This window comes from Amblyraja radiata, chromosome 2, assembly GCF_010909765.2.
Source record: "Amblyraja radiata isolate CabotCenter1 chromosome 2, sAmbRad1.1.pri, whole genome shotgun sequence".
In the NCBI taxonomy this organism is placed as follows: domain Eukaryota; kingdom Metazoa; phylum Chordata; class Chondrichthyes; order Rajiformes; family Rajidae; genus Amblyraja; species Amblyraja radiata.
The window spans coordinates 59,321,141-59,333,770 of NC_045957.1; the positions used below are offsets into that span (position 1 = coordinate 59,321,141).

Here is a 12,630-nt window from a genome sequence, read left to right on the forward strand (position 1 = left end):
GCCTGATAACTCTTGCGGAGAGAATTTGATTTAACTTGAATTTTAATACTGCTATCTTATTATGTTTTTCCACGAAAAGATAATTGAAATAAGGTTGAGGGTGAAAGTGAACAGTCTTCATAAAGACTCGCACAGAAAGTGCAGATAATCGGTATAGCCGTGCTCATCATGTTGCCGCATATATCATTTTATTTATTCATGTGTGTTTATATTTATATTATAGTATATGGACACATTGATCTGTTTTGTAGTAAATGCCTACTATGTTCTGTGTGCTGAAGCAAAGCAAGAATTTCATTGTCCTATCAGGGACACATGACTATAAACTCACTTGAACTTGAACAAGGATTTAAATTTTTTTTTTAATTGTTAAATGACAGGTCTTCCTTGCCTGGTGAACAGTCCAGATTACACTAAATACTGCCACAAGCAGTTAGCCTTTCCTAGCAACTTATCGATTGATAAACCAGACATGGAGAGACAGTCACTGCATTCTGGTCAGAATCAAAGGTCCACATGGAAGTCACATATAGTTTCACCAGACATCTTCCATTGCCCTCCTCTTTCCGCATCTTGAAAGGACTCTTCCCCCACCACATAATCCATTCTTCTGTATTCAACCTTCTCGCAGCCTTTTCTCATCCATTCTCCAATCCAGGGCTCAAACATTCTTACAGTGATTCTGTTGTACTTCCATTCAAAACAATTTTTGTGTTGATGTAAAGTTGTAACCAGAAATATGTAAAGCAATTTCCAGAGCACTATCAGTATAAGCACGTAATTTTGGTTTGATGGTGTAAATGCAACATGACACAACAGCCAGGAGTTTATTACTGGTCCACAACTATTCAGATCTACATCAGTTTGACAAGATCCTCTTAATAAATAAATGTTAAAGTGTCTGCTTAACCTGATGTTGATATCTTCATGAATTAATTCATTTAATGTTGAAGGAAATCTTGATATAATATCTAGTAGTTTTCCAAGGAATATTGCAGCTCGCTGCTTCCAGAGTAATTGGTTGGTGATTCTTTAAGCGAACCCACTAAAATAACAATGTAATGTAAATACTACAGAAAATTACTTAGAAACAATGACAGTAAACCGTCATTATAATGGATCACATGGGAAATTATATCCATTATTGCCGATTGTCAACTCAGCTCAATATTGCTCAAAGGATTCACATCTGCTAATGCATGGAATTTCTAGAAAAAAAGAAATGAATGTAATCAGTTTAAATCACATGCCCTTGAACATTCATTTTTGTGGATCGGAATATCAAATGAATCTGATCTGAATGTTTGAATAAATGTCAATTCAGCTGTGATGTGTAAACTTAAGAATCAGCTTTTATAAAGGTGAGAAAACGTTTTTAGTATTTTGTGCTTGCCTATCTTTTCAGAGCACAGCAGACCTCAGTAGAATGACAAGACATCAACATGCCTTTCTGCTGCATAGCAATTGGGCTTTGAGATAAAGATTCTTTCCTGCTGCTTCAATGAACTAGAGTTTGCTTTCAAAATAATGAAATTAATCTTGTTCACTATCATGCAACCACTTTGGATGAGACATATGAGTGGTTAAATGCATATATCCAATAGTTGCTTTTTGGACGGGCTGCTGAGAATTATACATTGAATGGTATAATAATGAGATTTACATTAAAAACAAATGTAAGTTTTGTTGCATCAAATATCAATAATGCTTTACCAACTTGTGTATCTTTAGTATCCTTTACCTTACTGCCACTGCAAAGTAATGATCAGAAACACGTATTCTCATAACTTTGAGTATTTAATGTTGTTAAAGACCTAAAAAATGTAAAATATTTCATTACCTTTTTGTTTTCAGTTATTCCCTGTTCCTTAATCCAATCTTTCTTTCTTAATTTTCTCTTAGTGCCTGATACTAAATTGAGTTCACACAATCTGGTTAACATTTTCTTCTGAGTCCTGGCACTAAAATCTTCAGTCTGATTGGTTACTGTAATATAGCTTCTCTGTTTAGTCTGGTCTGAGATGTCTCGTTTCCCTCACTGTGAGGTTGTTAACTTGCACTTTAAGTAAATTGCTAAAGCCCTACATTTCAAGGTAAATTGTGCTACTCAGGGAGGGCTTAGATGCCCCAGTGCATCAAATTCCGAGTCATTAATGATCACAGTAAAGCAATGGAAGCATTATAAAGCAAGAGGATGAGTCTTATTATTATCTGTCATGATCTGATTTTAGATTAGACTTGTAACTGTTCCCCCAATATCAAAATTATATCGCACTGAACTATAAACTCAGAAGTATTTTACTTCTTTGTGAGTAATGGCATTTTGTTTTGGGTCACTATTTTTCTGCTGATAGATGCTTCTGATTCAGATACTAACCATCCCTTTACAAGTTCTTGACACACAAGAGAATAAAAGATAATACCTGCAAGCTTTATCACAGGTCGATTTGCAAATTGATTCACAGAATGCTAGTATTTATAAATGTCCAATGCTTTTATAAAGAAGCTTTGATACAAAATGTTTTAATATGAATTGCTGCATTTCTTTCAGGGTGCTGTGATAACGCCCACTATGGACCACACCATGTCCATGCAGCCAACCAGTATGATGGGACCCTTGACCCAGCAGATGAATCACATGTCAATGGGCACAGCAGGAACAGTGAGTGCTAGAGATATCAAGCAGCATCAATATGAAATGTTTCATCTAATACATAACATGCCAGCCATATTTTAATTCCATGAGTATTATCAGAAATGGTACTATACAGAAATAAAGTTTATGAACTATATTTTGCTGTGGGAATTAATGGTTATAAAGGTGATTAAACATTCTAGTCAGTTTCTCTGTTATAATAGCTAGTCTCAATTCTTTTGCTGTGACATATGACAAAGAGGGAGAAGCTAAGATCCAGCTTAAAATAATTTTAATTTACAAAGCATTTTTTAGCCTAGTAAATGCTTTGAGACATTAGGATCAGTAGCAAAAAGTTTGATCAATGACTAGAATTTAAGGACTTAATAATTACAATAATGATACCGTCATAAAAATGTATGCTGCTTTTTAATTAATTTTATGTTTAGTGAGCATTGCTGGTAAGGACAGCATGTATTGCCCATGAGAAGATGGCCGTGAGCTCCCTACTTGCACCATTCGAGTCTTCTGGAGAAGAAACTCAATAACAGTTACAGTGCCCTCCATAAAGTTTGGGACAAAGTCCCATCATTTATTTATTTGCCTCTGTATTCCACAATTTGAGATTTGTAATAGAATAAAAATCACATGTGGTTAAAGTGCATGTTGTCAGATTTTAATAAAGGGTATTTTTATACATTTGGTTTCACCATGTAGAAATTACAGCAGTGTTTATACATAGTCCCCCCCATTTCAGGGCACCATAATGTTTGGGACACAGCAATGTAATGTAAATGAAAGTAGTCATGTTTCGTATTTTGTTGCATATCCTTTGCATGCAATGACTGCTTGCAGTCTGTGATTCATCTGGATATCACCAGTTGCTAGGTGTCTTCTCTGGAGATGCTCTGCCAGGCTTGTATTGCAGCCATCTTTAGCTTATTTTTGTTTTGGGGGCTGGTCTCCTTCAGTTTTCTCTTCAGCATATAAAAGGCATGCTCAATTTGGTTCAGATTGGGTGATTAACTTGGCCACTCAAGAATTGACCATATTTTAGCTTTGAAAAACTCCTTTGTGGCTTTAGAAGTATGTTTGGGATCATTGTCTGGCTGTAGAATGAACTACCGGCCAATGAGTTTTGAGGCATTTGTTTGAACTTGAGCAGATAGGATGTGTCTTTACACTTAAGAATTCATTATGCTACTACCATCAGCAGTTGTATCATTAATGAAGATAAGTGAGCCAGTACCTTCAGCAGCCATACACGCCCAGGCCATGAGGTGGTATGCATTGGATCTTGGGCAGTTCCTTCTCTCCTCCATACTTTGCGCTTGCCATCACTCTGATATAAGTTACTTGTCTCATCTGTCCACAAGACCTTTTTTCAGAACTGTGGTTTCTCTTTTAAGTACTTCTTGGCAAACTGTAACCTGGCATTCCTATTTTTGCAGCTAATCAGTGGTTTGCATCTTGCAGTGCAGCCTCTGTATTTCTGTTCATGAAGTCTTCTGCAGACAGTGGTTATTGACAAATCCACACCTGACTCCTGAAGAGTGTTTCTGATCTGTCGAACAGGTGTTTGGTGATTTTTCTTTATTGTAGAGAGAATTCTTCTGTCATCAGCTGTGGAGGTCTTCCTTGGCCTGCAAGTCCCTATGCTATTATTAAGCTCACCAGTGCTCTCTTTCATCTTAATTATGTTGCAAACAGTTGATTTTGATAAGCCTAAGGTTTGGCTAATGTCTTTAACTGTTTTATTCTTGTTTCTCAGTCTCATAATGGCTTCTTTGACTTCCATTGGCAGAACTTTGGTACCCATGTTGATAAACAGCAATAAAAGTGTCCAAAGGTGATGGAAAGGCTGGTGGAAAGACTAGGTGCTGAGAGCTCTCTTATACCTGCATTAAGGAGGCAATTAAACACACCCGAGCAATTACAAACACCTGTGAAGCCATGTGTCCCAACCATTATGGTGCCCTGAAATGGGGGGACTATGTATAAACACAGCTGCAATTTCTACATGGTGAAACCAATATGTGTATTAAAAAAACCCTTTAATAAAATCTGACAATGTGCACTTTAACCACATGTGATTTTTTTCTATTACAAATCTCAAATTGTGGAGTACAGAGGCAAATAAATAAATGATGGGTCTTTGTCCCAAACATTATGGAGGGCACTGTATAATCCTAAAATAAGATGTGCTCCGGACGGAGGTCAACATGCATGTGATAATGTTCTCATGTGTTTGCTTCCTTTGTTCTTCTAAATGATATATGGCTGGGGCAAAAGAATTGCTGCACTGGATTATCTAATTAGTACAAGGACAGCCACAGTGTACAGTAGTGGAGCGAGTGAATGAATTTATGGTGGTGAACGGAATGCCAATTGCATGAGCTGCTTTATCCTGAATGTTTGATTATCCTTGAGTGTTGGAGCTGCATTGCTCCAGGCAATGCTTCTTCAATTTAATATTCGCTATGGAGCACTGATTTGTCAGCTAAAAAGAAACAGCAAGTGATAATATGAATGATTCTTTGCATGTGTATAACCTGATGCAAGACCTCACCAACTCCACAGTCAATCCTGTAGATGCTCAGTTCTTTTCATACCTGTACTGTTTACTACTATCTAAGGCTTTTCTGTTGGTAGAATAGACTCACCTCGGAAGAGTTGTGAAGGACACTCAGATTTTTTCATCAGGATAATACCTCCATTCCAATCTATTCCTAAATAGTTGTGAGGAGGTATTGTAGGGTTCGCTGATTTGGATGCATCTTTTCCACCTACAATCCCATGCCTGGAATGACAACCAGCTGTTTTGTTGTTAACACTTTTTGTGTTATTAATACGACAATGTGGCTTGCTGAGCCTTTTCAAACAGCAATCAACCATTATGATATTAGAAAGAAGTTAAATATCGATTAGACCATGAAAACAAAATTGGATTGCATCACCAAGGTGCATTAGTGAGCCGGGTCGCACTATCTGCAACAACTTGACACTGAATGAAAGGGACATTGGGCCAGTTTATTTGTAGTTTTGTTCATTGCAGCACGATTTTCAAAAGGTATTTCATATTTCTCTACGAAGTTAAAAGATGTGATGTGCTGGTTGGAAGGTTAAATAAGTAACAGAATAGTGGACTTGATGGATCCTGATTACCCCCTGCTGTTCCTTGTGAGTGAACAGGTTACAGGGAATAAAGTAGAAGAGTTGTATTTTGATCAGCTGCCCCCTTTGTTGTGATGAGGGTGAACCAACTGATTATCTGAATATGTGAGAATTTTGATTTTAAAAGTTACATGAATGAACTTAAACTCAGGAGATATTTTGTTATGAGTTGGAATCATACAGTATAGAAACCAGTCCTACGGCCCAACTAGTCTATGTTGACCAAGATGTCCCATGAGCTAGTCCCTATTGCCCTTAAAAAGATCACAAAGTGCTGGAATAACTTATGCTCTGTCCACCCAGGCCTACCGGATCTCCCATTCCCATACTGACCTATCTGTCCTGGGCCTCTTCCATTGTCAGAATGAAGCCCTACATGAACTGGCGTAACAGCACCGCGTATTCCACTTGGGTAGCTTATAACCTAATGGTGTGAACGTTGAATTCTCCAACCTTGGGTAACCTCTAGCAGCTCTTCTGTCCATAACTCAGGCCCTTGATTCCTAGCAACATCCTCATAAATCTTCTTTACACCCTTTCCAGCGTAAAGGCATCTTTCCTATAACAGGGTGATAATAATTGAACAGGGTACTTAGGGTGCAGCCTCACCAACATCTTGATCAGCTTCTACACTCTATTCCCTGCCCTAGATACCTGTGACATCACTTACACAGAACTATGTACTTGTACTTAGTGATCCATCTATTCCACAACACTCACCGGGCCCCTATTATTCAATATGAAGAGACCGCCCTGTTTTGATTTCTTATAATGTAACACCTCACATTTGTCTAAATTGAACTTCATTTACCATTTCACAGCCCACTTTACCAACTGATTAAGACCCCGCTATAACTACCTTCACTGTCTATGATACCACCTATTTTAGTGTCATCTGTAATCATGCCTTCCACATTCTCATCCAAAATTGTTGATTTAGGTGACAAACACCCATGGGCACACCACTGATCCCTTTGCACACCACACCACAGGCTTCCAGTCTGAAAAACAACATTCCATCACCAGTGTCTGCTTCCAATCGTGAAGCAAATTCTGTACCCAGTTAGGTAGTTCTCCCTGGATTCCAAGCAGCCTAATCTTCTAGACCAACTTACCATGCAGAATTTTATCAGAGGCCTTGCTGAAATCCATATGGACTATGTCTACAATCCTGTCCTCATCAACCTTCTTTGTTACTTATTTTAAAAACTCAGTCACATTTATGAGAAACGCTCTCCCATATAAAAACACGTTGATTATCCCTAATCAACCCCAATCTATCCAAATCCATGTAAATCTTATCCTCTCCGATAACTTTCCGACCCCAGATGTTAGGCTTCTTAATCAATAGATTCCAGGTTTTTCTTTGCAGCCCTTCTTAAATAGAGGCACAACATTAGCCACTCTTCCAGTCTTCTGGCAGCTCACTTGTAGAAACTCCTACTCCTAAAGCGGCCTTTTCACGGGGCGAGTTGACGCAAGATGTCACCAGAGTGAAGAGGTCGTGGTCCAGCACGAGTCTCGCACGATATAACGGCAGTAGATAAAGAGTTCCCACGGTACTCGGCATTTCTGCTATTTGTGCGAGTGAACTTGTCCGTTTCCCGAGCTTTCCCGTTAAATCTTGAATGAACATCGTGAACTACACGTGACACAAATGATGTAACTTTTTTTTTCACACACTATATATATCCTCCCTTGGTTGAATTGGCTCATTTGGAGACATATTTTACTGTGTATGTGGGAGACACAGATGGACTGAGCACAGTACCTCGGTCTTACTGTGTGTGGGAGAGGGGGAGAAAGAGACGTACACTCACAGAGGCAGAGTCTCTCAGCCTGTGTAAGAGGGAGGGAGAGAGAGAGAGAGGCACACACAAGGTGGATGTGAAATCTCACCTGCCTGTTTCAGTGACAGACACCCGCCGTCAGTAAATGAAGACACCCCCATCTGTCTCCCCCTCCTCTCCCTCGACTCCCCCACCTTTCTCTCCCAACTCCAGTCCCGTCCCGACCCCCTGGGAAACTGAATAGAGCAACAGTCAACTGCTGCCTGTGCGCTGATATGACAATAAAGGCTACTTTACTTTACTGAGTTAAAGAGTTCCCACGGTAGACTGTAAAACTGGGACCCTGGTTCTGGACTCCCCACCCGGAACCCTTCTTCAGACAGCCTAATCGGAATTGAGTCTGAAGATGTGTCTCGTCCCGAAACATCAGCTTTTTTTCTCCAGAGATGCTGCTTGACTCGCTGAGTTACTCCAGCTTTTTGTGTCTGTCTTCGGTTTAAACCAGCATGTGCAGTTCACTCCTTACACGGGTCTCTGTACAACATTGATTGGTAGCGTTCCGGACCCCTGGACCCGAGGACTCCGACCTGTATCTCTCAAAGAAGTACATGTGAAAAATTTCTCACGGACCATAAAAATGCGTAACCTTTCAGTAAAGTCCCTTTTAAAGTCCCTTTTAAAGATTATAGTTATTTTCTTGAATCTCATTAACATAACTCATGAATAAGTTGATGTCCATATGCGGATGCAAATCTTTATTTTTATTTATTTTTTAAATTCAATCCCACATAAGATAATTTTTACTCACCGTTCCCTCTGTCCAGCTTCCGGGTTCACCGTTCGCAGGAGTTCCCACGGTACCCGCAAGAGTTATTACGGATATCGCACTGGCCACTACGTTCATATAATGTTGCAATACTCAACCACAAGTGTACAAGTCACTCTTGGAGAAATTCAAACTTTCTTGAATTTTCTCCCGAGTGACCAAGTTACACGATGACCTGCCGTTAGCGCTACGGTGGTCCACGGTGGTCCACGAATGCCGTACTGTTATCGCACGAGGTTCCCACGATGTTAAACTCCGGTTAACTCTTGCGTCAAGTCGCCCCGTGAAAAGGCCGCTTTAGGTGTAGGAGTAGGCCATACGGCCCTTCGAGCCTGCACCGCCATTCAGTATGATCATGGCTGATCATCCAACTCAGTATCCTGTACCTGCCTTCTCTCTATACCCCCTGATCCCTTTAGCCACAAGGGCCACATCTAACTCCCTCTTAAATATAACCAATGAACTGGCCTCAACTACCTTCTGTGGCAGAGAGTTCCAGAGATTCACCACTCTCTGTATGAAAAATGTTTTTCTCATCTAAAGGATTGCCCCTTCATCCTTAAACTGTGACCCCTTGTCCTGGACTTCCCCAACAACGGGAACAATCTTCCTGCATCTAGCCTGTCCAACCCCTTAAGAATTTTGTAAGTTTCTATAAGATCCCCCCTCAATCTTCTAAATTCTAGCGAGTACAAGCCGAGTCTATCCAGTCTTTCTTCATATGAATGTCCTGACATCCCAGGAATCAGTCTGGTGAACCTTCTCTGTACTCCCTCTATGGCAAGAATGTCTTTCCTCAGATTTGGAGACCAAAACTGTACACAATACTCCAGGTGTGGTCTCACCAATACCCTGTACAACTGTAGTAGAACCTCCCTGCTCCTATACTCAAATCCTTTTGCTATGAATGCTAACATACCATTCGCTTTCTTTACTGCCTGCTGCACCTGCATGCCTACTTTCAATGACTGGTGTACCATGCCACACAGGTCTCGTTGCATCTCCCCTTTTCCTAATCGGCCACCATTTAGATAATAGTCTACTTTCCTGTTTTTGCCACCAAAGTGGATAACCTCACATTTATCCACATTATACTGCATCTGCTATGCATTTGCCCACTCACCCAGCCTATCCAAGTCACATTGCAGCCTCCTAGCATCCTCCTCACAGCTAACACTGCCCCCCAGATAATGTGTCAGATAATAATTCATATATCACAGTCAGGGTGCCTGCAATTTCTTCCCTGGCTCCTCACAGTGTCCTTGAATATATCTGATCAGGCCCAAGAGATTCATCTATTTTCATACATCTTAGGACAACCAGCAACTCCTCAACTCTAATACAGACTGTCCTCAAGACATTTCCGTTAATTGTCCCAAATTCCCTTGTCTTCATCCACAGTAAAAGTAGAGGAGAAACATGCATTGAGATCCTTGCTCATCTCCTGTGGCTCCACACATAGATGACTAGAAACATAGAAAATAGGTGCGGGAGTAGGCCATTCGGCCCTTCGAGCCTGCACCGCCATTCAATATGATCATGGCTGATCATCCAACTCAGTATCCCATCCCTGCCTTCTCTCCATACCCCCTGATCCCTTTAGCCACAAGGGCCACATCTAACTCCCTCTTAAATATAGCCAATGAACTGGCCTCAACTACCTTCTGTGGCAGATAATTCCATCATGACTAGTACTTAGTTCTGGGACATGAAGTTCTTGCAAACGTATCACCTAGCAGTGGATTATATATTATCCAACAGGTTACGAAAATGTTCTTTCGCTGAGAATAGCTCATAACTTTTTTTTTCCTATGTCAAGAATGACCAAAAGCAATGTGGGAGATCATTGGAACTGTGAAGGGAGAGTGAGAAGGAATAGGAAGAGTGGCCACCTTCTGGCCTCATTGTTTCATTGTGCGAGTCAGCGAGCCTGCTCAGCACTCCCACCTCTCACCTCTGCTTGACTTAACTCTGCCCCTGACCATTATGGCTTGATAGGGGTGGTGGAGAGAGAAGGCATGTGGAAAAGCCCCATTACAACCCAGCAGAGGACAACTGCCGCATCACAGCAGCTGGCAAATCCATCCCATAGGCTTCCCAAACATCACTCTACATCAAAAATTACCTCCTCCAAAAAACCATCCCCATACAAAGCTCTGAACAGATGGCACCAGCCACTACTTCCCACCAAAAATACAGCTGCATGGTCAGGCTCCAAAAATTCTGGCTAATTCCAAATCACTTGGTTCACCCCACAGACTCATGCGTGAAGCTCTGCTGTTAAGTTTGGGAAGCTTAACTCATTTCAAAACATGTTTTAGCGTTTTATCAAAAAAAATTCATAATCAAAAATTTATGTCAGGGCAGCTGGACGTATAGAAAAACAACATTAACGTTATAATTGGCAGCAATTTTCAGGTAGTTATTGATTTTGGTGACCATCATTTATGGAATATTTGTACAAAGCTGTTTGAATCTGTTATTTTTGTTTTTAAATAATTTGAACCAGATAAACAACACTATAATAGTGAATTTATCACCATTTTGTAACTGTTTTATGATATAATCTCAGTGAAAACTGGCCTAAATAGCATCTTTGAAATGTAGATAAGTATTTGGTAAGAATACCATGATTAAATATGTCCCAGGATACAAATTAATGTTGCGTGACTGTAGAATGGGCAAAATGGCCTCTTCTTTTAGAGCTTTGTTAATCTCCATGGACTAAAATACTAATATTAAAGGCACTATAAATGCAAAGTGAAATTAAATACCATGAGGTGCTGTATTATTTTGAGAAATCTGGAACAATCATGACATTTAATAGAAAGGGTTACTAATACATGTCATCCAATAGGAGGATATTTATGATAAAAAACTGTATTGTCTTTTTTGGTGGTGGTTCTAGCTGTCTGTTTAACTCAAGCCACATTTATTTATGCTGTAAATAAATGCCTTCAGGTTAAACATTTCTCTGGAAGACTAATGCATTCAGGCACACGTTGTCTTATTAGTCTTAGTGTTAGACAATAGGTGCAGGAGTAGGCCATTCGACCCTTCGAGCCAGTGTTGGAAGTATGATTTTATTATCCTATAAATGGGTACAAACGTACAGAAAATCGAATCAGAACAATGGTGTGTTTAATTGTGAACTGATTCTCAAGCAGTTAGTGTAATCAGACACAATTGTTTTAATTATTTCTAGACATGATAAAGATTCATTGCATCTCAGAGAGTGAGAGGATATTGCAAGAAATATCTCAATAGTTATTTCTTTGGTGCATAATGCAAGTATGATTATATATGATGCTACTTCAAGACTCCTTCCCATTCCCGCACTAACCTGTCAGTACGTGACCTCCTCCACTGCGAAGTGAGGCCACATGCAAGCTAGAAGAACCGCACCTCATATTCTGTTTGGGTAGCTAACAACCCAATGGCATGTACATTGAATTCTCCAATTTCAGGTAAATTCATTCCATCTCATTATTTGCCCAGCACCTGCCACCCCCCACTTTTGTGCACACTCTCTGCCTATGGCACCTAATTCCTTTTCCCCTCCTCGCTCATCATTCCAACCCTCCCTACTCTGAGACCCCCATTTTTCTTTCCCCGCTGTTGCCACCTTCTCACTCCCCACTTTCTTTTCTTATCAGGTTCCACCATTCACTTCACCCCTCCTTACCTGGATCCACCTATCACTTGCAGCTCTTGTCCCACCCCTTTCCACCAGCTATCTCCCCTCCACTCCATCGATCTCAAGAAGCATCAAGACCCCGCAGAGTTTCTCTAACAGTTTGTGTTTTGCTCAATATTCCAGCAGCTGCAGTCTCGTGTGTCCATTTTATTTGCGAAATGATGAACTTTCTACAATTATAATGAAAAACATTCCACTGCTAATCCACAATTTAAAATAACAATGACCACGTTTCTCTCAGTAGAACCCAACAATGGGGCGGCGCAGTGGTGGAGTTGTTGCTTTACAGGGCTTGCAGCGCCGGGGACCCGGGTTCGATCCCGACTATGGGTGCTGTTCTTTCACGACTCTTCTTGATGGGTTTCGACCTGAAACGCCACCCATTCCTTCTCTCCAGCGATGCTGCCTGTCCTGCTGATTAATCGAGCTTTTTGTGTCTATCTTCAGTTTAAACCAGCATCTGCAGTTCCTTCCTACACATATTCTATGAGAGCAAATGGGGCTGAAT

General features: G+C 40.4%; 1 protein-coding gene across 7 annotated transcripts in view; it reads left to right on the forward strand.

Moving 5' to 3' along the window:
- rbms3 (RNA binding motif single stranded interacting protein 3) overlaps positions 1–12,630 on the forward strand; it is a 1,345,529-nt gene that overhangs the window by 1,314,434 nt on the left and 18,465 nt on the right. For all 7 annotated transcript variants that reach the window (XM_033047243.1, XM_033047268.1, XM_033047258.1 and 4 more), the window contains one exon: positions 2,552–2,662. In XM_033047243.1, coding sequence (XP_032903134.1) covers positions 2,552–2,662 — 111 coding nt within the window. The remainder of the gene's footprint in view (positions 1–2,551; positions 2,663–12,630) is intronic.